Raw genomic sequence first — 27,998 nt, forward strand, 5'->3', positions numbered from 1 at the left:
GTTTGGATGGGAAATGATGCTGAAACAGGGCTGAGCCACCCTGGTTGGCTTTGCACCGAAATGTTTTACAAAGTGCTTGTGTGCCCTGCTCCTCCAGCTAAGCTGTGGGGAAATCTCTTTTTCCAGCTCCTCAGTGAGCTCTTCCTAGCAGAGTGTGCATGGCAAATAAAAGAGATTGAAATGTGGGCATGAAGCTTCAACCCATGGCAGGAAAACTCATGGCTTTAGTTAATATATAATAATCATTGCAGGTGAGCATTTGGATGGAGTGGGGCCTGGGGTTTTATTCTTATTTGAGTATTTGTGTGCCTGTGATTCTGGTTAGACCTGAGAGCATGCAGGGATTGCTCCTGGAGGAGCAGAGGCTGAAGAGGCAAACAAAGACACAGATGCTGGCAGAGATGCTTCTATCCTCCAGGGCAGCTTCAGAAGGTGGCCTGTCCCCTGTCAGATCCATGCCATCAAACTCTGCCAGGCCTGAGGGCTTTCCAGAATAAACCTGACTCTAAAGACTTCCCCTAAATCTCCCTTTAAAGTGATATAAGCATTCTCCCCTTACCTCAGGTGAAGGAAATAGCCAGTGCAGGCAGCAAAGATACATCACTGACTAATAAAAATGCTGCTGAAGTGACTTTATTCTTGTTTTCTTCTCTGCTTTACCTCGTGGTGGTGCACAGCAACACCTCCAGCCTGATTCAGCTGCTGCAATCTCAGCTCCGCCTAAGTAAAAGTAAGCTCATTTTATAAACAAAAGGGAAGGAGGATCAATGAAGATGCAAATGATCTTCACTCAACCTGTGCTTTGAGGTCACCCCAGGCTTTGCTGGGTGGGCAGAACATCCTTACAGGAAAAGTGCAGAATACAAACTTTAGTGAGTTTCTTTGACTGTCTTTAGGGCTCACCCATCATTTTTAGTGTCTTCTGAATAAATTCATCTTTTTCTCTGCCCAGAACTTCTGTGTCTTCACACCAGCATGAGTTCAAGGACAGACACATGACTTTATGCTTGGAAACAAGCCCCAGGAGCAGATGACCCCATGTTCTTGAGCCTCTTTTTGACCTGATTTTGCCTCCTCTGCCTTTTCCTTCCTCCCTCTCAACCTCTGCTCAGAGAAATCCCTCCAGCATAAGAGCCTCTGTCATCAGATCCAGTTTGCTGCACAGCAGGACCCCAGGGAAAGAAATGCATTTATGTAATTAAAAATTGCTCAGCTATGGTCTCTGGCAAAGCCTTTTCTGGTTGTCTGGCTCAGCCCATCACCTGTCTGGAATCCATCCAGCCATCCTAGGACAGGGCCAGAGAAGAAGGGGTAGCTCAGGCACCGTGTGTGACCCATTCCAGGGCTGTGGGTGTTGATGTCAGAAGCTCTAGACAGAACTCTGGTGTGCTGGATGCTCTGGGCATTTTGGTTGTTTTTGGTTTTTTTTTTTTTTTTTTAGAGTAATTTTAGAACAGAAAAAGCTGAAAAATATTAGAAAAGATGATGGATTATCTCTGATGTGTGATCCAGGTTTCATTGCCAGTAAAGCTGTTTGTCCAGCTTGATGAAATTCAGTTCCAGTTCAAGCAGCCGTGGTGTTTGTTCATGATGTATACAATGGGTCTCTTTGCCTTGTGCTTCCAGGACTTTTTCACCTCTGCAAGAATTTTTCCCATGTCCTAGGCTTGGAATTGCTGAATGTTTGAGTTGTGGTGTGTTGTAGCTGGGCAATCCCCAATCCTCCATAATTTTTTCCTCTCTTGCCTGGGTGCTTGTGGCTTCCCTGAGTGCTGGTTACCTGCACAGCAGAGAGCTGAGGTGTTCAGAAATGGGCCTGGAAGCAAAAGCAGAGATTTCTCCCTGCTTTTTGTGTGCTCACCTGCCATCCCTGTCACAGATTCCCGGAGCCCACCCACCAACCTCTTCATCGACTCTGAGAGCCCCAGCAGCCTCCAGGTGCACTGGACCCCTCCTGACGGCCGAGTTCAGCACTACAAAATCACCTACAGCCCTGTTGCTGATGCTGCTGCCCAGCAAACTGTGAGTGGCCAGCTCCTTTGTGGGGACAGACACTGGGCCAGAGGCCCATGGGGACACTATGACCAGAGGAGCTCTGCTCATTCCAGTCAGGATTAGGATATCAGGGCTCAAAACCAAATCTCTCCTTGCTGATGTGTTGCTTTGTAAACAGACCTCCAAGGCTCTTTTGTAATTAAGATATTTTTCTCCATCAAAGCCACTAATAACATGGCTTTCTCTACTCCCTGATCTGGGGAGGGAATTCTTGGAAGGCAGTGGGGTGGGGGATAAGCCCCTCTGGCTTATGGAGGTTAAATATAATTCTTTTAAAAGAATCCCTACTTAAACAGCCTGATAATCCTGTTACAAAGCACTTCTGCTGCATTTCCGTGGGGAATAGCGGGGTCTTTATATGGGAAAATGCTTTTCCTCTGGCCATTGCTAGTGCAACAGCAACACACAGCCTGACCTCGTGGGCTGAGCCGAGCAGGAATGCTGCTCTGGGCTGTGGGTGAGAGCTGGAATGAGAACCCCAAACACTGGGAACTTTTCTTCCCCCATTGCAGATCATGGCTCCTGGCAAAAGCAGCAGTGTGACCCTGCAGTCCCTGCTGCCTGACCGAGCCTACAGGGTGACCATTTCTGCCATCCACTACACGGGAGAGAGCCAGAGCAGCTCCACGACGGGCCGGACAGGTACAGGGCTCCTCCTTCTGTCACCTCCAGGCCACCTCTGATGGGACAGTAACAGCCTCACTTGCACTGGGCTCTGCCTGGATCCAGGGTTTTGCTCAGCAATAGAATATGAGCCTTAAAAACTGAAAATCCTGCCCCAATTTCTGTACTCCTGCGAGTTATTGACAATTCTGGGATGAGTGGGGAAGGCTGGTGGCCCTTTGGGTTTCCAGCCTGGCATCACAGTCTTGAATAACAGAGCTCAGGCATGGACTCAAGTTGGGCCAGGGGAGGTTCAGGTCAGATATTAGGAAATATTTCTTCACTTAAAGAGTGGTTAGTTGTTGGAAAATGCTCCCCAGGGAAGTGGTGGAGTCACCCTCCCTGGAAGTGTTAGAAACCGAGCAGATGTGGCCCTTTCTGATGTGGCTGAGTGGGTGTGGTGGGTTTTGGTCAAAGGCTGGACTTGATGGTCTTTCAGGTCTTTTCCAACTTTCTGATTCTATGATTGGTTTCTCTTTCAGCTCCAGTGCTGTCTAAATTCCCTTCCATCCGAGGATTCATCCCACCTAAAGCAGAGGGTAAATCATCTCCACAGCCCTGCTTTGCTCTTGGTTTGTAATTCAGGAGCAAACAGCACAGTGTGGGCTCTGCAGAGCAGCAGGAGGCTCCATCAGCTCTTGACAGGTGCCCTTGGGGACAGCCCAGGGACAAGCAGAAACCACAGAACTTCTCAACACCAGGCTCAGTAAAGAGACCAATTGTATTTTAGAGGATTTCTGCACAACTTGACCAAAATGTAGTGCAGGGAAGTGTGACATGTTTTAAATTAAAATTCCCTGTAAAGTCCCTTATTAAATTTAATGAGCATATGCTCACATAGCTGATAGAAAGCAAGCTATGAAATGGATTAGTGAGAAATGTTGAATTAATGGGGTTATAAAAAGTTTTTAATAAGTAAATATCACAATGCAGATATTGTGGCACTGTTCGCTTTTCCTGACTATTTGAAACTGTTCCAAGCAAAATATCAGTTTTAAATTTTATTGAGTGAAGTCAAGATTGAAGAATGAGGCAGCTTAGATGTAAAAAAAATTAGTTTATAGCCAACAAAGGACAAAGCAGATTCAGTTTTCAAGTGTTATTGAGGTGTTCAGATCACACTGGAAAAGTCTTTTGAACTTTCAAGCAGAAAACAACCTCTCAAAAGGCAGATGAGTCACCTTGTAGAATTTAATATAGCTGTTTGGCTATGATAACTGAAAAGACAATGGAAGAAATACTGAATTCTTTATGTTTTATAAAGTACTTTTTTTTTTGAAGAAGGAGATAAAATATGTAACAATGCTGGGAAAACAGTTGGATGTGCAATAATAACCCCAATATTGATATATAACCAAATTATTGAGAGAAATGATCTGATGTTGAAGGAGTGAGTGTTCATTGAACAGTGAATAACTGCATTGGACTGGGATTTGGAGAGAAAAACAAAAACCAAAGGAAATAACAAGACAGCAGGAATCTTAGACTGGAAAGTCTAGGGGAAAATCTTCAAAGCAGAAGTGAAACTGCCAGTGCCAGGATCCTTGCCCTGACTCTGAGAGGCTTCTCACAAGCTGAGCATTGCCTGATCAAAGAGCAGTGGGCAATCCCAGTGCTGCCAGCTGGGAACCAGGGGAGAATTGCCAGGGATGTAAGCAAGAGGGACTCTGGGGCCTGGGCCAGGGTCAGAATGAGCTCACTGACTCCCAAACAAAGTCAGATACCTGGAAAATGGGCAAGTTTACAGCTTTCTTGGGATCATTTCTTTTTTGCTTTGCATTCACCATGCTTCAGTTCTGACAGAGCTGGAGAGGGACTTGTACAAGGGTGTGGAGTGATAGAAAAAGGGGGGATGGCTTTACACTGAAAAAGAGCAGGTTTGGATTAGATGTTAGGAAGAAATTCTTCCCTGTGAGGATGGTGACAGCACTGGCACAGGGAGCCCAGAGAATCTGTGGCTGCCCCTGGATCCCTGGAAGTGTCCAAGACCAGGTTGGATGGAGCTTGAAGCAACTTGGGATAGTATAAGGTGTCCCTGACCATGGCAGGGGGTGGAACAAGTTGAATTTAAGGTGCCTTCCAACCCAAACCATTCTCTAAGATTTAGAAAAGTTGGTTTCTGGAAGGAGAAGGGAAAGCAATGTATAGGCTGAAGATCCTGCATGCAAGGGCTGGTCAGGTTCAGCATAGCAAGGCTCAAGTTTCAGAAACTGAGTTTTTAATGGATTTCCATAGATCCCTTCAATAGTTTACACCCAATTCTACAGGAATTATGGTACATAAAAAAATAAGCATCTGTTGGAACAACAGAGGTCACAGCACCTTGTAAATCTTTGTGGTTTAAATCCTGGCTTTAGTGGTCCCCTGGCTATCAGTCATAGGTTTGGGTGCCCTTTCTTCACCTGAGAAATGGCATTGAAACTCTTACAGGCCTGGAAATCTCATATCTTTTGGGCAAGTAAGTCACCTCCTTTAAATGTTTTATGCATTTTACAAAAGCTTGGCTGCTGCTGAGGTAAGAAATGGCATTGATGGAAGAAAGGCAAGGCCATGCTGAAACCTCAGTACAATGACCTCTTAGATTCCATTATCCTGATGACCGAGAAATCTCCTTGTGAAACAGCCCATCCTGCTGAGTGTCCTTGATTTTCAGGGACATTTCTCATTTTGTGTCAAGCATTCCCTTTGTCCAGCTCCATCTGGCATCCATGGCCTGGGATTTACGTGGCAGCAGATGATTGAAAATAGCATTCATGAGCTGTTTGCTAAAACATCCCTTCACCTGAGCCTTTAAACAGAGTGCTCACAGCCCTGGTGCCTCGTGTTTCAGCTTCACATCCCCACCTCTTCTCTGGTCTTGCTTTTTATCCTGTGGCATCTCAGAGGATTCATCAAGAGGATTTCTGAAAGACAAACTGCAAAAATTTTTAAAACTCTCAGTGTTTTCAGAAAGAAATCAAAAGCCAGACTCTCAAATTGAGATACATTTTTTTGCTGTGTGTATTTTTAATTGCAGGTACAAAATTTGAAACTGCATGTATTTTTATTTTACCACACTACTAATGCACTGTTAAAAGAAAAAGAAATGTTTGATGTCTATTAAAAAAAAACCAACTTGCCAAAATGATGCTCTCTTGTATTGCATATCATCAGGTACCTGCTGAGTTAGTCAAAAGAAAGTGATCGTGGAGATGTTTGATGATGAAAGACACTATTTTTATTTTGGTGATAGGCAAGGCAGGAAACAACTTTTATGTTTGCATAAAAATCAATTCTCTCCTGCTCTCTCTATATATATATATATAAACAAGGTTAAAGTCCAAGCTCTGAATTAAGCTGCAGGATATTATAAGTTTTGCTATGTTTTTGCTTTGCTCTGTTTAAAGGAACTGTGTTCATTTTGCTTCCATAATCCCCTACTGTCTTTTTTTTCCCTCTAATATTTTTCTCCTTTTATTCTTTCACAGCCTGCCCCACCATCACCTCCACGGAAGGTTCCATAAGAGGTACAGTAGCAGATCCAAGCCCTGGTGCTGCTGGGCTGTGACTGAAAACACTGCCTGGTCTTGTTTTGGAGACATATGCAAGAGCTGAGTGTGGGGAAAGTGTCCCAAGGAAAAGGGGAGAAGTGTGAGAACCAAAAGTGGAACTTCTCTTTTATCAGGTAGAAGAATATTTTGCAGTACCTGAGTTGTGCTCTGCTGCTCCACCAGCTCCTGCTCTTGGCTGTTTGTGCCTAACACCAGGATTTTCACCAGCCTTAAGGAGGTGAAGCTGCAAACAGTCCTTGAATTCCAAGAGGATTTGAATTCCTAACTCCCAAAGGCTCCTCAGATTATCAAACTCCAAACCTCTCAGTCTGTCCCTGGGATCTCCTGTGCATCCTCCAGAGGAGGTCTTGCTGCCCGAGGAGCTCTCTGCGCTCAGGCTGCATGGATTTTGCTGGGGCAGGAATTTCTCCTTCCACCTGTCTGTGCCATGAGAGCTGATTCTGCTGTTGGGTCTGTTGCAAGTGTTTCTTTCTGTGAAAGCAGTAAATTCTGCTTAGAAAGGGGTATCACCTCCTTCCCAGAGGGTTCTGAGTTACAGGTGAGCTGAGGGACTGGCTGCAGTTCTCAGGTCTGGTTACTCCATGGCTGAGCCACTTCACCTTGCCCAAGGCCAGGTTGGATGTGGCCCTGAGCAAACTGATCTTGCAGGTAACATCCCTGCCCATGGAACTAGATGATCTTTAAGGTCCCTTCCAACTCAAGCTGTTCTATGATTCCATGACTCTGTGAGAATAATGGGATTATATTTCAATATGTTTTTAATTGTGACTCAAGCCTTCTCTTCCTGTGCATTTTAAAGGAAGCCTCAGTATCAGAAGCTCCATACCAGAGATAAATGGCCCTCAAGTAGGTCATTTATTTTGGCAAACTCCCTTGTACTGCTGGGATATGAAAAAATAATGAAATAAAAGCACCCTGGGCCAGCCCCCAGGTGAAATAAAAACTCAAGGCAAGAAATTGCAGAAGGTTGTGAATGGTGAAGGGGTGAGGGAATCAAGACTGAAACCACCACACTGAAATAAAGCCCTTCCATTTGGTCAAGAAAAAAAACATCTCCTTCATCCCAATCTGCTGCAAACTCAGATAAACTCAAACAGAATCCAAACAGAGAGATCTTGCCTTACTGAACAGAAAACTGAAATGAAAATGTCTTGGAGCTTTAATAATGAGCTGGGGGAGAGAGATGAAGCTGCATGAGCCAGACAAGGTGTCAGAGGAGAATCTCTGTAGCCCACACAATACAGGTCAGCCCTGGATGTCTTCTGAAAATAGAGAGAAATGGAAAAGTTTGTATTTTAAAGGTTTTTTTTCCTATTTTTTTTCTGTCTCTTACACATAAGGCATTTCAGAGTAGAAATCATTTTCTCTCCCTGCTAGCAATTACTGGACTGATTCCATGCCTTTTGAAGATAATACTTTGTGTGTAGTTGAAAGGAAGAAATCGTTGGAGTAACATCTTTCTCATTGGGGTTTTTTTTCATCCTGAATATTGATTTGAAAACACAGTTGTGAAAGCCTCCATCTTTTGCCCACTCTCCTTCAAGAGGAAGAGATTACAAGAAATGTGCACACAATCTTCTTTTCCTTGGCTGCCATTTGAGGAGCACACTCAAGCTGATGTTGTGCCATGCAAGGCATTTTCTCTCTGTGCTAATTCAACCTGCTCTTCAAAGACACTGCTTTTGCACTGCTGCATAACCACTGATTTCTCTGTTTTCCTTTGTTCCAGGATTTGATATGATGGAAGTTTTTGGCTTGGTAGAGAAGGAATATTCCTCCATTAAAGGCGTGGCCATGGAGCCCTTTGTGTTCAGCGGCTCCCGCACCTTCACCCTGTTCAGGGACATCCAGCTCACCCAGAGGACCAGGTGGGAGCAGAGCTCTGGCTGTACCCATCCTCATCCTCAGCCTCATGCCATGTGCACGGCAAAGGAAGGTCATTTTGGGGAGGAATGGTGCAGCCCTGCAGGCAACTTCCAAATGAAATGATAAATATGATGAGCTAAATCAAATAATTGGTAGATTGGAAAAAGAGCCAGAGGGTTTTTTACTTAATGTATTAATAAATAAACCTCTGACTTTCCTCAAGATGAGTTGTCATGTAGAAATTAAAGGGGACACAATAGTATTTATTATGCATTTGTACAGACAAACATTTTCACAGTGCTGTTTTTGGTTTCTACAAAATCACTTTTTTCCAGCTTTTTTGTTGCTGTGATGGATGTGAGGATCATGTCACGTATGGACACTGCACTGCTCTTTAGGCATTCTGTCCACAGCCACCTACATTTCAGGGATGGCAGTTTGAGGTCACATTTTCATCTTCAATTCCTTCTCCCAAATATCTCTGGTTTGGAGAGAGATCTTTGCTTTAGAAAATATCACTCTCGTAGCTGCTCTCTGCAGCCTGGGCTGCACTGATGAGAGGGAATAACCATCAGCTCTGGCTTGTGGTTTGACCTCATTCTGCTGCATATGAAGCTTCTCCACAGGGTCCCAGGAAAGCCAGGCACCCCTGTGACCTCATTCCTTTTTTATGATTATGAATCAGGAGTGATCTGACTCCTAACATTCATTGCTACCTTGTTTAAAGCCTAATTACTGAGCCACTGACTCTGCTTAATCTTAGTTAAAGAGGCAAAGCTTCTTAGAGTAAACAGAGTGGGGGAGATTCAGAGAACTCTTTGGTCTAAATACTCAGGAAATGATGGGCAAATCCTTTTGTTCAGCCCTTACAGATGCCTTTCCAAGGACACTATCACTTCAGAAACTGAGTGAGAAAGAAAATATCTTGTATTGTTTATGAATCAGTCCTGAAAAGATGCCTGATGGGCTGTGTTTATGCCGTGCCAATGTGGCCTGTTGCAGATTACAGGCGTGTTTCAGGCAAAACCAATTTGACCTTCCCTTATCACCTTGTATCCTCTCACTGCTGCTGAGCCTAAATCCTGCAGCTGGGATGTGGGGACCCAGAGGGGGCTTTTCTGTGGGCTCAGTGCTTATCCCTGAAGGGCATTTGTACGTGTTTAGGATAATAGAATCATTTAGGTTGGGAGAATCACAGAGTCCAACCATTACCCTAATGCTGCCAGGTCTGCCACTAAACCATGTCCCTAAGCCAAGGGTTTTGTGCCAGGGTTTAAAGATTTACCCCATGATATCTGGCAACCATTCCTCCTCCTTGAAGAGGAGACCTGGGGGAGCACTTTGGAACCTGGCATGGATGTTTTGTAAGCCTCCACTGAGCTCTCATCTCAAAACCATTGAGGCTGCACTCGCTGTGGCTTGGCATTCCCTGAGGCAGCTCTGGCAGTGATGGATTGACACCAGCTGCTCCAGCTGAGCATCCCCCAGGCGTGAGGAGAAGGCCTCCGAGTTCTCATCACTCACCACAGGGTGGTCCAGGCACAGCAGGCCCAGCCTCTTTCTGTTCACATCGCCATCATCTCCTGGGAGCAAAGCTTTTCCAGCCCCTCCTGCCCAGCAAAGAGGGGGATGAGGCTGGGGGATGTTTCTGGTGATGCTGTTCCCTTGCTCTGTGTCATTGCAGTGATGTCCACCAGTTTGCCATCCCACCCGAGCACACCATCGTCATCCTGCTGCGCCTGCTGCCCGACACCCCCAAGGAGCCCTTTGCCGTGTGGCAGGTCACGGATGAGGACTTCCAGCCTCTCCTGGGTGTCAACCTGGACCGTAAGATTCCTTGCTCAATTAAATCTGGCTGCTTCTGTGCATCCTGCAAGCAGCAGGACGCACTTGGATGTTTAAATGTTTTCCTTATTCAGCAGCAGCTCCTTGGGAAGCTTTGTTGTGGCTGCCAACCTCACATTTAAAACACTGCCCAGTGCAATTGAAAGACTTGTTTTTATTTTTATCTGCTTGTAGCATATTCTTTATTTTTACATATTTTTTCTGTTGTTTAGAAGTACTTCTTGATAACATAGGAAATCTTCCACCATGTTTAAGGCTAATTATTTACTACTGAATCTATGTGTGAAATCAATTTCTAAGCTGTTATTTGTCCTATCTTCCTTGCAGCCAGTAAGAAATCCCTGACCTATTTCAATCATGACTACAAGGCTGATTTACAGGAAGTCTCCTTTGATGAGCAGGAAGTGAAGAAGATATTCTATGGGAGTTTTCATAAGGTCCTTATCAAGTGAGGGAGAAATGTGGCTCATAATCTCACTCTGGTCAGGGAGTGTTGCTCAAACTGAGGGGTGATCATCCAAATGCTTTGCATCCTGATTGCCAAAGACGTGGCCAACCTCTTAGATATGCTGAAATTCATAATTGTAAAGAATTCAGGTGGCTCTCATGATCAAAATATGATTTCCACATATTGATTTTTCCGTTTTCCCCCAGACTCCAAAAACTGAGGTGTTTTTTATCTCTTTATAATCAGGAAAAATTGAAAAATAATTGTTTTTATTTTCTCAATTTAGAATTTTGGTAAACATTTAGTTCTGGATGAAAGGAAAAGATAATCCAGCCTTGTGAGAAAGCCACTTTATCACTCAAAATAGGGTGGGGTTTTTTGGCTATCTATGTCCTCATAGCAAAGGGATTGCATCCAAATGAGCAACGAGCTCTTTCCGTGGGTATCTGTGGGCAGGTTCATTACTCAGCTCCAGCAAGACTTCTCCCAGGGAGAGCTGAGGGGATCAACAGAGGAAAGCACATACTAAAACTTACTCCTGAGCCCCCTCCATCCATTCACTCATTAAAAACACCCCACCCGTGCCAGCAGCAGGAATTACTGTCGGTGGGAGATGCCCTCATCCCACCACAGAGCTCCAACACAGTTTTCTCCTCCTGCTGCCAGGTGCACGTGGCCGTGAGCCACTTCAAGGTCAAGCTCTATGTGGACTGTAAGAAAACAGCAGAGAAGCCCATCAACACCCTGGGCAGCGTCTCCAGTGCCGGCTTCGTCATGCTGGGAAAAGTGACGCGCACCCGCGGGCCCCGGAGCGGCTCCGTGCCCGTGAGTCCTGGGGCGTGCTGCTGGAGCTGCTGGGGTGGCACACGGGCACGAGTGCCACATCAGCCCCATCTGAGCACCTCCCCACACTGCCCTGATGATCCTGATGGTCCCCGTGGGTTTAATGAGCTTTCCCAGCACTGGGAGAGTGTTTTTGTCCCTCCTGCCTTGGTGTGGGGACTGTGATGGGGGGTAGCAGGAGGAGTGTGTCACTACAGGACACGTGAAAGCACAACACGAGCCACCTGCTATTTGCAAGGTAAAGAAGAAAGTTTATTCTCTGACTCCAACTTTTATACTTTTCCAAAGGTGACAGTGGATTGGAGAGGGAATGTGCCACCTCTCCAAAGACATTGGGCAAACCACTGGTACATCAAGTTTCTCCACCCCCCATGAAGGAATGCAAAACAATATGTTTTTTATAGAAATTGTGTGGGAAAGTTTTCTAACAGAATGTAAACTCAGAAGGCTTTAGAAAATCTTAAGAATTAGGGCGACAGGAGTGTGTCCCACAGGAGACTTCTGCTGCCTGCAGCACAGCATCCCTGCACTGGGATGCTGAAGCAGACAGGAGCGTTTGGGAATTGCTTCTGCAAGGAAACTTGGGCACATCATCCCACACAGAGCGATGTTGGGAAATGCTGGTGGCTGAAGGCAGCAGAGCTGGGTGTGCCTCAGTCTCCAGTGTGTTTGGATTTGTCTATCTGAATACAAATGACAGGAAAATAATCTCTAGTAGAGAGGCTCTTTATCAGCTGCTACTTGGAAAAAAATACCCTGAGCCACCAGTGAGTGCTGGCCTGTGGTTGTGTCCTCACTGCTCCACACAGCTCTGCAGGAAGCTGCTCCCTGCCAGGGGACAGGAAAAGGGGATGTCTGGGCTTGGTGTCCTAGCCTGTGCACAGTCCTTGAGGCAAAACCACCCTTCTTCTGTCTGCCTCTTCCATTCTTACTCCCCAAAGCAGGAGTGTTAATTATGTGCAGAATCAGTGGCAAGTTCATCACTCACAAGGTTCTCGTGGGGCTGTGGGAAATTATTCACCACTGACGTCAAGATCTTGCTCCTTGGCCCTGCTTTCAGAGCTAGAAGTCCAGGGGAAAACAGCTCATCAGGTGATTTATAACTCCCCTTGCCTCAAAGCAGCACCATAAAACCCCTTTGTCCCATGTGCATCCCCAGTGCCAATTTTAGAGGCAGAGGTCTGAGACACACCTGGAAAAAAGCTTGTAAGATATGGGGTCTGCTGTGTAACAAACCAGGGGACAGTATCTTCAATCAGTATTTACTTGTTTCCTAAATAAATTCTCTGACAATTTGATCAAAACCTGTGGCCATCAAGGCAGGAATCTGTGCTTTCCTTGTCCCTCCCAAATTCTCTCTTCTAGCAGCTCAGCTAGACAGGTCTGGCCACATAATAAACAGCCTTGAGCCATCCCTACTGCTGTTGCCTTTCAAGCACAGCAACATTTCACATCTTCCACAGCTCTGCTGTCCTTGAGAAGATGGAGTGCCTCATTATTGGTTATCAGGGAACCTTATTTAATTTAAGAAATCTTTAAATGCCACTTGATCTGCAGGGCTTATCTGTATCTGTAACCCTCCCTGGGCTGTACAGCTCTCTCCTTGTTAAATGCATGGAGTGAAAGAAAAAAAAGAAAAAAAAAAAGATGAGAAATAGTGTCAAGGAAAGAAAAATTAGTCTCTGCCTCATTATTTTGTTTGGCTTTGTGCAATGTGTGCTTTTTTGTTAATCAGAATGGGAAGATGTGGCTGTTGCGAGGGAGGCAGTGAGAGACTGGTTGGGGTTTCTGGGGAGGGGATGACATCCCTGCCCTGGGAAATGCTGCTGCCACATTTACCCTTCTCCCCGTGCCCTCAAGGGAAGAAAATCAAAGTTTGCTTTCACATTCTGGTGGTGCTGAAGCCAAATTAGTTGAGAACCTGCTGCAGGGCTGTGAGTAAATTGGAGATGTGATGTGAAGCTGCTTTTTTGACTTGCCCAGCAAGATAGAGACCTGAGGACTTGTGGAACACTCAGTCTGGGAGTAGTTCTCATGTTGTGACTTTTTTGGGGTGCAGTTATAATTGGGACCACACAGAAGAGCCCTGTCAAATCATCCATGAAGATTATTTTTATCACTTGAACTTCATAAGATTTGATGATGGGTGGTGGGTGCCAATGCTAGTTCCTTATCAAACTCTCTTTTTTTTTCCCCCCAGTTGCAGCTGCAGTCTCTGCAGATCTTGTGCAGCAGTGTGGGGGCAGAGCAGGACAGATGCTGTGACCTCCCTGCACTGGTAAGACAAGGGGCACTGCTCTGCTCATTGACAGGAAGCTGGGGAGGATGGGACAAGTCTGTGGCACTGAAGTGACACTGCAAATGATTTTGATAGACTTAAGAGGAAAAGCATTTTTTTTTCCTCTTGGGAATAACATCAGTGTGCTTCTTGGTGAAGCAAACAAAATTATATTTGCTTCAAAAAGAGTGAAAACTTCCAATCCTGGTGCATTGCATATTTTTCCTGTCACAACCTCATCCAGGAGCCCTGGGAGTCCCACAGCTTTGCTGCCATCTCAGCCCTGAGGCACAACATCCCCCACTCTTCCTTTCACTTCTCTTCTCCACACAGAGAGCTGCTATGTGGGGTGTATAAATATATAGAAAGGAGAAAATTATCTTCCAATATGTGTTTTGCACATTGCAGACAGGGCTGGTTCATAGGGTTTTTTTTTTCATCTACATTTGTTATTCAACAGAAGAAAATAAAGCACTCAATTGCTCACAAAAATCTCTCTGTGGAGTAGAAAAAAAAATCTGCTTTACTTAATGTAAAAGACTGAATTTTGAAAAACTGAGTGTTGTACTTGTGATCCATCCTGCTCTTGCTGTGCAGCTGTTCATGACTGCTTTTGGCTTGATTTCATTTCAGAGGGATGAGGACACCTGCCCCACCTTGGCTCCTGCCTGTTCTTGCACTTCTGGGCGCCCAGGCTTGCCAGGACCCCCAGGGCCCCCTGTAAGTTCACCCTCCCACCCAGTGTATTGCAGGTGCTGCTGCTGCTTCAATTTTTGTGGCATATGGGTAACACTCCTGGGGCTTTGTGAGGTTTTAGAATCACAGTTCAGGTTGGAAAAGGTCCTAAAGATCATTGAGTCCACCCCTTAATCAGGGCTGCCAAAGCCAGCTCTAAACCCTGTCCCCAAGAGCCACATCTACACCTTTTAAATCCCTGCAGAAATGGTGCCCTGAGCAGCCTGTGCTGGGTCTTGACAGCCCTTTTTTGGTGAAGTTTTATCCTCATGTCTAATCTAAACCTCCCCTGGTGCAACTTGAAGCCATTTTCTCTCATCCTAACTCAAGGAGCTTTTCCAGGGCAAAGCTGAGAGTTTCCCTTTGGATTTTGGATGGTGATGACATTGGGAGATGGAGAGTTGGCAGAGCAACAGCTGCAGCTGGGAACAGGCTGAGCAGTGCCTGGTTCCACACTAATCCTCTTAGGAGAGGAGGACAGGTCACCCTCAGTGTCTGCAGAGATTTCATGGATTGGGGGCTCTGAAATTCTCTGTAAATTTAAGGAAAAAACTACTCACAAAAAAAAAATCTTCCTGTCTGGATCCTATGTTAAATTGGAGCCTTGTGAGTGTCTGTGTGGGTGGACAGTGTAAAGAGAAAAGGGAGACTTTGCTATCCTTTCTGTCCCCAAAGCTCTCTTTCTGTTCAGTGAATGTCACTTGCAAGAAAACCCTGAAGAAATGGGGGGAAGAGAAAACAGCCATTACATATGCAGTGTGCTCAGGAAAAATGGCATAAATTCTGCCCCATCCCTTATGAATGCAGGAAAGCTGTCATGGGCTTAAATCCCAGGAGAAAATATTCCTGTTAAATACTAGGAAGCAGTTATTTATATACATGTATATATATATATATATATATTAAAAAAAAAAAAAAAAGCTTTTTGAAAATCTGGGGAAGAATATTTGATTTGTACAAGCCAGCTGAAACCTGACAGACAGCCTGTCCAGAGCACCTCAGTTCCACCATTCCAGGTGCTTTGCTCCTGGAAAATAACCATAAATGGAAATATTTTCCTCCCTTTTCAAGTGAAAGGGTCTCAGATCATCTCCTGCACTGACCTGTGGTTTAGCTCTGAGTTCAGTTCCGTGCAAGGAGAGTGCCTCATTGCAGAGTAATTACTTGCTCGTTCTGGTGGAAGTTTAATTAACAGCACACTCCACTGTCACAGTTTGCTTCAATATCCTAAGTGCATAATTAGCAGCTTGTATTGCCCTGTGGTTTAAGCATCTCCACAGACAACTCCTTAAAGAGCAGGACTTTTTAAGGCATTAGCGGAAATCAGGTTTTGACACATAACCTCCTCCTCACACCACTGAACCCTTGGTAATTTGCTGCAGTTACAACAGCACTCACTGCTATTTTTAAAATTCCAGTTAGAAAGACATGTCCCACCTTGTATTTATCACTGTCCTTAATGACTGTCTGACTAGATCCAGCTGGCTTCTGAAATGAGTTTCTGGGCACTTCTGAAAGCACCTTTCCCAAAGTTCCCTGCCTGTGCTTCTCAATTCAAATTCCACATTTTCTTTGGATTCAAGAATAGCAATGCTCAGATTAAGATGTCAAAAATTCACACAAAACCAGGTCATGCCAGGAGGTTGTTTTCCTCTCCCCACCCAGAGTTAGGCAGAGGCAGAGCTAAGCCAGGTCTCCCAGAGCCAGGTCTGCCCCTGATCTCAGCACATGTCACTTTTCTGGGGTGGAAAGTGTAAAACCCAACTGAGTTCCAAAGGAGTGAAGATGTGAGCACCCCTTTTCTTCCTTCTCAAGTGTGTTCCCATGTCCATATTAGACTTTGTTTCAATATGGATCCACTGGGAGGGAGTTGGAGGGAGATCAAACAGGTTGAAACTTCATCTCTCTCTGCTGGGGATAAGTGCTGTGTTCCCAATGCTGGTCATGGAGGGACTGGGCTGCTCCTTTCGTTTTCCCTTTCCCACATTTCTTGGACAACTCAATTAATTTTCTTTTTGTCTCTATTTGTTTTTAGCTCTGTGGGGCAGGAAACATCTTTCAGTGCGGGGCGGTGAAGTGCACAGAGTTCTGTCCCCCAGGCTCGTGGTTACAGTGCAATAAATGTGATGATGTTTTGTGTGTCCCACTGGCAGGGCAGCCCTGGGAGGAGAGGACCTCAGGGACAGCAGGGAGAGCCAGGACCCAAGGTGAGTCCTTAGGCTGGAGATTATCTCAGTGCACCAAGCTGAGCCTAAACAGAGTCTTAACAACACATAGAGGAGGATGGGATCACTTACTGTTAATTAAATGCTCAGTTGGGCTTTGGAGATTGAGATGATGAGCCTGATTGTGCTGAATTAATGCAGTGAACATGCAGCGTCCTCTGAGAGCAGCTGTGCTGCTACAGGGTCAGGCTTTGTGCTGCCACATCTCCTGACCAGGCACTCTGGTGCTGCCCTGGGCAGAGCGGCGTGAGGAGGGAGCAGAGGGCCAAGCACAGCCCTGAGGAATGGCTGGGTCTGAGTCCCCCAGCCCTGGGGACTGCAGCAAACCCTGGGGAAAGTGTTCACAGCTCCATGGAGCAGCACAGGGCAGAGCCAGAGCAGACCACTGGTCCCATTTTTTGGGATGACATCTGGGAAAGCAGCATGGCTGTGGGGGGTAATGAGAATGGACACAGATCTCAGAAATGAACTAAGGAAGGTTTCCCTTTGCTCTCTGACCACCTTGAATAACAGGAATATCTGCTTGGGAAGGTGAACTTTGCTCTGCAAAGCACTCTCTGCAGCTTTGCTCTCTGCTCTTGTGAAAGATAGACCAAAATCTTGGAGCTAAAACTCGAAGGCAGCTGAGGTTACTGGAGATGCCCTCAGTGCCCCAGTTTAATCCTGAATTCTGTAGATGGCTCATGCTGACCCAGGATTTGCAGTGAAAACCATGAAGAGAACAGGCACCAGCCACTTCCTTCCCTTTTGATTGTTTCCTTGTCTTTGCTTTCAGGGTGAGCCAGGCCCACCTGGACAAGTAGGACCAGCAGGTCCCAGTGGCCAACAAGGCTCTCCAGGCTCCCAGGGAATCACAGTTCAGGGCCCTGTGGTATGTGACCTCTTCCATTGTCATTTTTGGACTCGCTCTTCACAGCCAGAACCTGTCTCAGAAATGGGTGTCAGTGCTGTGATTTACAGATTTATATCAGCCTCACTAACAGCTGAACAGCTGCAGAGGGAGAGGTGACAATCAGTGGGGTTGATGCTGATGAGGCCCTGCACTTAAGCATTTTGGCCAAAGCCTGCTTTTGTCCAGACTCTCCCTAATGGGCTTTTATTTCGAGCAGCCCAGTGGGGTCCCTTCCAACTCAGGATCTTCTATGAATATTCAGGCTTTTCTCTTTCCAGTGATCATCATTGCTTGGCAGGAAGTAGTGGCAAGGGCTGCCACATGTCTGGGATGGCAGAATCCCTGTGCACATGCTGTGGCTGTAAATTACCCTGGAACACTTCAGGGAGCAGGAACAACCTGGGACAGGGATGTGGAGCAGCAGGATGCTCTTTGCCTTAAAGGGTTCTGCCACACAGCCAACTGTGTCTTTCTGTTCTAATCCAAGGGGCCACCAGGAATTAAAGGAGAGAAAGGAGACACTGGAATCCCTGGCATGCAGGTAATGGTAAACACCACTCCTTCTACTGTTCCCAAAGATTGCCCTTTTTTTTTTTTTTCCTGAATAACTACTTTAAGCAAGTCTGAAAAGTGGTGCACTTGTCTTCTTGGGAACTGTCAGTCATTTTGGAATGCCATCACTTTCCCAAGGAAAACTGAGTCACTTGGTGTAAGAGAGATAGATCTATGATGGAAGTAAAGCTGTGGTAACAGTCTTTGCTCTATGTAATGAATAACTCTCTCTCTTCTTTGACCTTTTTTCTTCTGTCCTCTGTTCCAAGATGAATGAGGGCAATGATAATGAGATGCTGACTTTACCCAGAATTTCTGATTTACAGGGCATGCCTGGTGTGCAGGGAGCTCCGGGCAGGGATGGACTTCAAGGTGCAAAGGTAAAACACCTCACCCCTGTGGTTTAATGCATGGGTGCCTAAAAATCTGCTAGGAGCATCCCAGCAGAGACCCAAAACATCCCAGTGCAGAAGTGAATGGTCTTTTCACAAAGCCAGAGGGATTGGAAGAAAAGGATCATTTCAGGTTTGGCCAAATTTGAGCACATACCGCCCTTCCTGAGCAGATGTTTTTTTACCCATCTTTAGCAAGTTTCTGTTAAAAGCAGCACATGGAAATCATCTCACTGCTGATGAGGTCTCTTAGAATCCTCTTGTTAGTGAATGACTGGATTTGCTTTGCAGGGGGTGAGGGGACTAGAAGGCACAGCTGGGCCTCCAGGACCTCCTGGACCGAGGGTGAGTACTCCCTGTGAGTGCTGCTCTCTGAAATCTGTTCCTCAGCAGAGTTTTATGCTTTCACCTGGCAGTGTCAGGGAAAACCCCCTTCCTGAGGTACCACGAGGAACATCTGGCACATCGTGCAGGTGCCTCCTTTCCCTGCCACCCTCAGTGTAAGAGGAAAATCCTTGGCTTCCTCTGGCAACTCCTGAGGAAGCTGCATCCCAGCAAGGATATCCCTATTTTGCTGTTCTCACTTTCCTGACACTACTGTTTTCCAACTATTGGTTGAGTTGGAGGGGATTTGGCTTGTTAGACTGAAATCAGCAGGAGACAGAGGATGCAGGCAGTGTGAAAGGTTCCCCCCCCATCACTGCCAGTATCTGCTGCCAGGGCTGGATGTAGATGGGTGTACTTGTACTCAGTCATGCCCAGGGTAGCAGAACTTTAAGATCTGTTGATTCACAGCTCCTAATTGGAAGGCACCACAGGAACACTTCATTTTACTCAGGAAATGGAACCAAATTTGGGTTTAGTTGATGGCTGGTGGACCTGATAAGTTACTGATTCTCACAGCTGAATCTCACAGCTGAGTCTCACTGCTGAATTATAAGGAATTTGGCAGTGGTTGTGCTAAGTTATTTATAGGAGCCAAGGTTGAATTAGGCTCATAACTTCAGCTTGTTCATCCTGGGAATATGTGGAGCTGGCAGCATTGAGCCTCAGCTTTTAAATATGAGGAAAGCACTGTCACCTTCAGAGCAGGCTCTGAAGGCTGTTCTGGTGCTGCCTTGAAAACTTTTCTCATTTTCACTATTCAGAAATTTGCTAATATCTACTGAATTCAAATGTAATAGCTGGACAATTCTAAACCAAAGTATTTCTGCTAGTTGTTTTTGGCTTATTTTTTTCTTCTCTTTCTGGCTCCAAAAGGCACAGATAATTCACAAAGAGGGGATGACCACAGAAGGCACTTTCCACTCTCTAAGCTGCTGTTGATGATGTTTAGTATTAGAGGCCAGCACAGGTTTTAAAGGAAAAAGAAAACAACCATGTGGTACTGGGAGGCTGAAGAAGAGGGTTGTGCTCTAGGCTATGTCTAAATCTGAATATATAATGAAAGATCAAAAACCTGTAGGGTATAAACTACACTGCAGCTTTTTGGCAAAACTCAGCTTTGCTAGCTTGGCCATAATTGAGATGGTGATGGGAAATGATGTGAGCATGACTGACACATGATGTGCTTTGAACAGTGGGATTGTGGCTGGACAGTAAATTTAAGACTATTGTTCCCTCTAAACTCCCACCATGGGTGCCCCTGGAGCCCTTAAACAATAAAAAAAAAAAAAAAAAAAAAAAAAAGGATTTTTAATCTGTAATGTTGTAATGTCTGCAGGGTTTTCAAGGAGCCACAGGCACCCGAGGCAGCAGTGGTGAGAAGGGACCTCCAGGTGATGTTGGGCCAACAGTAAGTTTCTGCTTTTGGGTCTCAAAGAAAGCCAAGACATGTGAAGTGAATGGGAATGAGCTGTTCCCACAGCAGCTCTGCCTCAGAGTCTGAAGAATAGTTTAAATTCACACTCATCCTTCTTAAGGAGATATCTGGGCATTCAAAGCCCAGGCTACTGACCTGTTGATAAAGCATTCAACAAATCCCACCTCCCTTTGCCCTTTGCAGATTTACCTGCTAGACAAAATCTAAACAGATTTCTGGTGTAAGATTCCAGAATAAAGCAAGAAAGTCACTCCTGAGCTGGTGCAGCCAGCCTTGGGCTTGTAGGTGAAACCACATCAAAATGTCACAGGTATTTCTTCTCCTCAGATGTTAAAAAACACCTGTCCTGTTGGGAAATCTGTTCTAAGAGTACATCTGAGAAATTTCTGCATCCCTCTTGATCGTGCTTATCCCACTGCTCCAGTTACTGATTTATTACTTTTTTCTTAAAAAAAAAAGTTTTTGAGTAAGAGTTCATACTTTCAAGAATGGACTTAAATCTCTTGCAATCACTGCCATGAAGTCAAAGAAGCAACAAGAGTGTGAGAAACAAGATTTGTGCTCCATTAATATAACTCATACCTCCAGTGAATTTATTAATTTGTTTGTTTTCTGTTCTTCCTTTCCTTAGATTTCTTTAATTTATTTTTTCCTATAGGGGCTGCCAGGTCCCAAAGGAGAAAGAGGAGAGAAAGTGAGTTTTTCTGGTGCTGGGTGACACTGTCAGTGCATCATACCCTCAGAAGAGTGGGTGTGGTAACCTGAATTGCAATTTTTATTTAAAATTCTGAGCCAAACCTCTCCAGTGCTGGTTGTACCTATTGCTTGCTGCCTTTCCTTTCACCTGCACAGGCTGGGCTGCTGGGGTGTAAATAACCCCACAGCAGTCAGGAGCTCTTTAGTATCACTTGTAGTAATGAAGCAGAAATGTCAAATGCAAATCCATTCTTTGCCGAGAAGGGAAAAAGCCAAACCCACTTGGCTCCACTTTGTTCTGCTTTAATGTGCTGCAAAAGGAGACTCATTTGTTATCACATTGTCCCTGGCCCAGCACAGACCTTGGCAGTCAGGACATCCACACTACCTTGGAAGGTTATTTCATTGGGAAAAAACGTTTTTCAAGTTTTTCTCATCCTGATTTCTAGTTAAATCAAAATGCCATGACTTTCTAGGAGTCATTGACAAGATTGACTTATACAAGTTTTTCTTCAGACAGGGATGAAGTGCTTTTGTCTCTAATTAATACCTCAGAATTATATTTTTAAAGATGATTTTCCTTCCAATCCCACCAGTTTTTCTTTTTCTAGACTTTTTTTTTTTTTTTTTTTTTTAATACTGGAACTTTCTGTTTCCCCCTCCTTTGGGTGCTGATCACAGCAGTTTTTTAAGCCTGGATTATCTGCACTGTGATCCAGCCAGAGATGTATGTTTTATAAACAGTTCTGGAAGCAGGTGCATTAGGTATGAATTTTCACAGTCAGTGTTTATTTTTAAGCAGGTTTTTGCATTTTAATTGCTTTCCCCTACTTTACTAAAATTTTATCAAGGGCCCATCATATATGATTTATTCAAAATACAGTAAGAATCAGTATTCATGGAAGATGGAGTCAAAGATAGGAAGTTGTAATATCTGATCATAGTAAATGTTTTACATATCACAGAACACTGAGTTATAGACTTAGCATTTTTTCTGATAAAATTTGAGGGTGAAATTTGCTCTCCATGTTTTGGTAATTATTTAGATTCGGTCTGGGCCTTTTGATGTGCAGAAGAAAAGCCATTATTGATGTTTCCAATTTCAATTTTCTGGTTTCAGAGCTTCATGATAAATAAATAGAGCTGCATTTCACAGTAATTAATATCTCTGGAACTCAAGCTGAGAAAATGAATGGGGTAAAAGCGATCATGCATTATGAGATCGATCCTTCCTAAAAGATATTAATAGTTCATTTTTTTCTTAATTTTTTTTTAATGTTTCATTTTAGGGGGAACCACAGTCCTTGGCCACAATTTACCAGCTCGTTAGCCAAGCTTGTGAGCGGATGATTCAGAGTGAGTAAAACCAACCCAGCTCCTGAGTGTGTTCACGTGGTGATGGGACAAGGGAGAATGGCTTTAAGCTGAAGGATTGGATCTGTATTAGATATGAAATTGTTCCCTGTGAAGGTGCTGAGGCCCTGGCACAGGGTGCCCAGAGAAGCTGTGGCTGTCCCAGCCCTGGAGGTGTTCAAAGCCAGGTTGGATGAGGCTTGGAGCAACCTGGGACAGTGGAAGGTGTCTGTGCCCATGGGAGGGGGTGGAACAGGATGAGATTTAAGGTCCATTTCAACCCAAACCAATCTGTTATTCTGTGATCCTATGACTCTCCAGAAGTGGAAAACCAGAGGAGAGACAAGCTGAAGCTGTAGTGATCCCAGCAGCTCCACCACCCTGTGCCCTTCTGAGCACCGACCAGCAAATGTCCCATCTCAGGCTCTAAGCACGACTCAGCTTTATCAGGTGGCATTAGCATAGAAAAGACCTGCAAAATATTTATTTGCAAAACTCTCTGGTGTTTTGCAAAGCCTCCTTTATTTCTTAAATGGAAAAGCTTGAAACTAATTTGAGAGAAATTATTATTTCAGTGATATGTGCTGATTCCTCCCGAGGCAGTTTTGTGAAGCTCCTGTGCTGTGAGGTGCAGAGAGAAGCAGTGTCTTGTCCAAGGTCAGGCAGCAAAGTCATCACTCAGCTGCCCATCTTCATCTTCTGCTTTTCTCAGCTTGGACTGACAGCTTTTTAGCACTAGTTGATTATTCCAAGTACCTTTTTAGACAAAATCCTTTGATTTTTATCTCCTGAATTTCCCAGCCAAGGAAACGCTTGTTTTCTCTCTTGCCTTCTCAGCTCATGTGTTGAAATTTGATTCATTCATACATGAACATGCAAGGAAGCCAGTTCCCATTTGGGAGGAAAGGTTAAAACCAGGAGAACCAGGACCACCAGGTCCTCCAGGCCCACCTGGGAACAGTGGAGAAAGAGGAGAAAATGGCACCCCTGGGCAGCCAGGCAAAGATGGGTATCCAGGAGAGAGAGGTATGGACAGAAGTGTTTATATGCATTTTCCACTGCATCTTTGATACTTTGACTAAACATCTTAGTGCCTGAAGCAGTACTGTATAGATAATCCATGATATTATCTCATTTCATTGCTGTTTTCCTTTTGGATTTCTCCATTCTAGAAAGAGACAGCCAAATTATAAATCTCAATAAACAGGTAGAAGCCAGATGCATCCCACTCTGTTTTCAAGCTCTGAATGGAAGGAAAGGCCAGATTAGCACCATTTGTAGGTTTGGGGGGGATGGAGAGTTTAATTTAAGAGGGCAGGAGGCTTTTTCTACAAAAAAAATAGTAATTTGGGTGAACACAGGGTGGTGGAACAAATCAGCTTTGGGCAGAAATGAGGAGCATTGGAAAACACTGATGGAAGGCATGAGGGAGCTGGAGCAATCTTCAAAGGGGAAGTAAGTTTCTGGAGCAGTAGTTTCACAATGAAAGACAGACATAAACAAAGAAATAGATTAATATAATCTCAGAAGTGGCCTCAGTTATTGCATGTGAATGAGTGAAAGGTGGGAAGATGTTTTGCTTGGATTCGCAGACAAGGTTTGTCAGTGGCCCAAGTAATTGTCTGCCAAAATAAAATGAAAAACACTATTTTCAGCACTGTCCTAACACCTCAGAGGAACTGGAAATGTTCTGTTTAACTCCTTCCTCCTGCAGTAGTCAGTCTTAGCTGCTATCTGCAGAGTTTATCAAAATGTCACTTCAGAGAGAAGGGAGTAACAACAATTTTTCCAGCCTGTCAAGCAGGAGAGGGCAGAAGATGGATCTCAGTGAAAAAACACCTGAAGGACATGGTTGATCAAAACATTTTCATTTTGAAACAATGAAAAATCGTATTTTGTCAAAATGTACCTGTTTTCTCTAAAAGGTACTAGTTTCACAAGTAATTTAAGACAAGCATCAATCCTGGCTAACCAGCACTTGGTCAAAGACACAGTTCAGCTTTGTGATTTGTTTGATCCACTTGAAGAGCACAGAGGTGGACCTGACCCTCAGGCTGGTGCAGTAAAACTATTGCTATGAATTTCTCTGTGAAAAATGTTAATTCCCACCTCTATTGGGCTGCAAATCCATGCTGCTTTGATCAAAGAAATCAGTGATCACAGCAAGAGTTGGTGCTGGTCACAGCAAGAGTAGATGCCCAGACTGAATGAAAGCAAATGGATGTTTCTCAGTGTTGCCAAGGGCTGTGACTCCACTTTGACAAATGGAGAGACTGGAAGAGCCTCAATTTAGGGTGAAATTCAACATACAGTGAAGCAACACTTATCTCTTATCTGTGAATAGGTGCCCCAGGGCCCAAAGGAGAGAAAGGGATGTCTGGAGCCAGTGAGGAAGGGAGCCAAGGACCCAGAGGCAGAACAGGTAAAGTGACCCCAACTTCTGTCTATTGATCCAGCAGGGCCATGTGATGGCCACCAGCTCTCAGATTCAAAGCATCACCCAGCTGAAGGACCCCTGTGGTGGGGCTGGACTCACCTTCCTCTTCCTCAATGGTTCCTCTCTGCTAAAATGCAAGAGATTACTCTGGGCAGCTTCTTCCCTCTGGTACCCATTCCCAGGGGATGATGTGTTTTGAGGGCATGAGACACTTGCAGGGAGTTTAAGTTTCGCTGCCTTTTTGCATGCAAGACCAGATGCTTGGGGGATAGAAGCTGTGAAAATTCAGCTCGTGGAGCATAAGGGTTTGTGAGTAATCTGTGAGGATTTGGTGTACACTTCTACCCTGATCCCTGCTACTTGGGACCTGTGGGAAGTTTTCCACTGGCATAACAAACCAGTTTTGCACTGTCAAAAGAGTGTGGTAAAACACATTTAATTTAATTTCTCGTTCTTCATTTAATTGTCTATAGTTGAGATGTAAAGACACAAAACCCAATGGTTCTGGGATGGATCCTGGGGTTAAGGTGATTCTCTGCATTAACATGTAGGTGGATTTGGGGTTCTCATAACCAGGCTCCATTTTTAGCCAAGCTGGTTAAAAAATAAGGTCAAGAACACTGGGATTCAGGTACTGGGATTCAGAACAGGTTTTCCAACAGGTAGGTCCTGTTTGTCCACCAAAACAAGGAAGCTATGCTCAGAAAATGACCTGCCATGTAGGATGGAGGAAAATACAGAAGAGGTGTTACACTGCTAAAGCATGTGTGCTACAGCTTACAGTGCTTCTCCTTCTGCAGGCCCACCAGGAGAAGTTGTGCAGGGGAAACCAGGTCCCAAGGGTTTCCCTGGGAATGCTGGTCCTCCAGGTTTCCCTGGTGTCAGAGGGCAGCCTGGGCAGCCTGGGCACCCGGGGGGCTGTGATATCTCTGGATGTTATGAGGCTGATAGAAGAGGTAAGTCCTGACTATGTGGGTACAAAAGTGAAGATTTTATGGCTGGTCTCTGGTTACTTCTCCTGAGCCAGGCAGAGACCTCTGTTCATCCTTCAGGCACCATCAGTCCTGCAAAGTCTCCTCTGCAGGGTAATTCCTGTGCAACCCACATGGATAAAAGCCAGTTTCATGGGCTGCTCCTCAGCTATCCTTGATGGATTAACACATAGCTGCAGCTCTAGTCAAGCAGGTGGGGAGTGATCCTGGGGGATCAGTTCTTCATGTCCCCAGCAATGTTTCCATGGGGGATGGAGGGAGGGACAATTCCTCAGTTCCTACATTTACATTTCATGGAGGTTTAGTGAGACAAAGATCTGGGTGGTGAAGAAATTCACTGGCATGGAACAAAAGGTTTACAAGGGAAAGGAATTCATTCTGTGCCATTCCTTCTCAGACTCTGACACTGATTTATTCATTTGCTCAGTGGCCTCATCCTTTCCACACACAGATTTTGTCCCGTGATGGCTGGGGCAGAGGCAGCTGAAGACATTGCTTTTCCCTGGAAATCTCTGGAAGAAAACTCCACAACTCCAAAAAACACCCAGCAAACCAAATAGCAGATGTGTTATGTTTTTTTAATGCCCCATCATTTCTGTATGGGCAAGTCAATCAAACCCCACAGCCACAGCCTGTGTCTGGCTGAGCCGTCTGTCTGCACAACTGTGGCGCTCAAACTGACATCCCACAGCAAGACAAAGGCACAGCTGGACACTCAGGCTGACAGACTTGTAAGAAAAAAGGAATTACTGTATTGAAATGCTCAGAAATAACAGATAATTTCTGTCCATTTGTCTGCTTGTGGTTCCTTTTTATCAGTCATTCTGTATCCCAGCACAGAGAAAAGCAGCACCTCATAACCAAAGAAGCAAATCCTCTGGAGCAAAGCTGCATTTTCTGTTGGCTGCCAAGGTAATAAAGTCTAGCACCATCTTGGCTGCTTCTGCTTTTGGCAGAATGCTGATGGTTTCCTTGCAGGGCTGTTTTGTACACAAACATCGAAGCCAGAGATCACCTCACTGTGATGTGACAAACACTGTCCAGCTCCCCTGGGGCTTGGTAACTCAGGCAAAGCCTTACATGAGTCACAACCCTGTGCTGAGAGGAGCTGGAGATTAACCTGCTGCTTTTTCCATGTTTCCCTCCTGCAGGCTGAATAGCTACTTTGCATTTTATCAGGTGGAATATTGAACAGCTCTGAGTCTGGCTTTTACCCATATGACATAGTGGAAATTGTTGTGTTACGCCCTTTTCCTTGCTATCAGCTGGGATGTGTCTGCAACAAACCATGCAGATACTGATAAAAATATTCCTCCTTCTTTGCAATCCCTGCTTTGGGCTGTGCTGGATCATTGCCTGTAACCTGCCCGTGCTTCAGAAACAAACCTTCCCGAACTCTCACTTAAACCCTAAGCCTAAAGCAGAGCAGCACAAAAAGTATCAGTACAGATTTTTCAGAGCTGTTAAAAGGTAAAAAATGGAGCATCATGCACATTCCTCCGCATTTATTCTGGATGTGTAATTTCTGCAGTTACATATAGGCTGGCAGCCTGGGTGCTCATACAGCCAACCTTTGAAATCTTAGCAGTAAATACATCACACTTAGAGAGTAGATTGTCACATCAATACCAAGGAGAAAGAGGTTTACCTTAAGAGAGCTAACTTTTTTAGACAAGGAGTCCAAATATTATTTCTTCTTGTCATTAAGGAAAAATCTTATGGAGTTAAGAAATCCTGCTAAAGGAATATTGGAACATGTCAGACTTGTGTGGGAGACAACCTACAACAAAAGGCAGATAAAATATGGTTAGTGCATCCTGTAAGTATCCAAGTCATCCTTGGTGTGTTAATTCTCTAGAAACTCCCAAGAATTAATATTTTCAGTATGACATACATTATCTTTGGAAAATGTAGGAAAATGCATAGAAATACCACTCTGATAGAAGTAACATTTCTGTTCACTGGGAATTCACACTGAAGCTCTCCGGAGTTGCCTTGACATATAAAATGGAAACCTTTCAGCTCAGATGAAGTGTTGTTGTAGACAAAGCTCCAGTCAGAAGAAAAAGAAGAGGTCAGAGGATCTGAAGGCTGCAGCACAGCAGGAACTTTGTGCACAGGTGTTGGGAGTCGCAGTGTTTCTGTTTATACAGGTCAAAGAGATTTGGAACTCTGCTTTCCAGATTCCTTGGGAAAAAAAAAAAAACCAAAAAAACCCCAAAAAACAAAGTCAAACCTACAGTAAGTTGGTTCAAAATGGTTCTGAACTTAGCACTGAGTATAAATTCCATAGCTGTAATAAAAAGCTGCCCACTGAAAGCAGTGGGCAGCAAAGGCAAGGAGGCAAAAGGGG

At 44.8% G+C, this 27,998-nt stretch overlaps 1 protein-coding gene across 1 annotated transcript in view; it reads left to right on the forward strand.

Moving 5' to 3' along the window:
* COL20A1 (collagen type XX alpha 1 chain) overlaps positions 1-26,174 on the forward strand; it is a 52,915-nt gene extending 26,741 nt beyond the window's left edge. The window contains exons 19-40 of the mRNA XM_077787073.1: positions 1,880-2,022; positions 2,568-2,697; positions 3,201-3,257; positions 6,186-6,224; positions 7,999-8,137; positions 9,820-9,962; positions 10,308-10,417; positions 11,095-11,253; positions 13,472-13,549; positions 14,183-14,269; positions 16,438-16,491; positions 17,285-17,380; positions 17,889-17,942; positions 18,280-18,333; positions 18,637-18,690; positions 20,069-20,140; positions 20,826-20,861; positions 22,153-22,219; positions 23,054-23,242; positions 24,561-24,638; positions 25,454-25,609; positions 26,097-26,174. Of these exons, the coding sequence (XP_077643199.1) occupies positions 1,880-2,022; positions 2,568-2,697; positions 3,201-3,257; positions 6,186-6,224; positions 7,999-8,137; positions 9,820-9,962; positions 10,308-10,417; positions 11,095-11,253; positions 13,472-13,549; positions 14,183-14,269; positions 16,438-16,491; positions 17,285-17,380; positions 17,889-17,942; positions 18,280-18,333; positions 18,637-18,690; positions 20,069-20,140; positions 20,826-20,861; positions 22,153-22,219; positions 23,054-23,242; positions 24,561-24,638; positions 25,454-25,609; positions 26,097-26,110 (2,009 nt within the window). The 3' untranslated portion in view covers positions 26,111-26,174. The remainder of the gene's footprint in view (positions 1-1,879; positions 2,023-2,567; positions 2,698-3,200; positions 3,258-6,185; positions 6,225-7,998; positions 8,138-9,819; positions 9,963-10,307; positions 10,418-11,094; positions 11,254-13,471; positions 13,550-14,182; positions 14,270-16,437; positions 16,492-17,284; positions 17,381-17,888; positions 17,943-18,279; positions 18,334-18,636; positions 18,691-20,068; positions 20,141-20,825; positions 20,862-22,152; positions 22,220-23,053; positions 23,243-24,560; positions 24,639-25,453; positions 25,610-26,096) is intronic.
* Positions 26,175-27,998: the final 1,824 nt, after the last annotated feature.

The sequence above is a fragment of the Lonchura striata genome, chromosome 17 (genome assembly GCF_046129695.1).
Source record: "Lonchura striata isolate bLonStr1 chromosome 17, bLonStr1.mat, whole genome shotgun sequence".
Taxonomy (NCBI): Eukaryota; Metazoa; Chordata; class Aves; order Passeriformes; family Estrildidae; genus Lonchura; species Lonchura striata.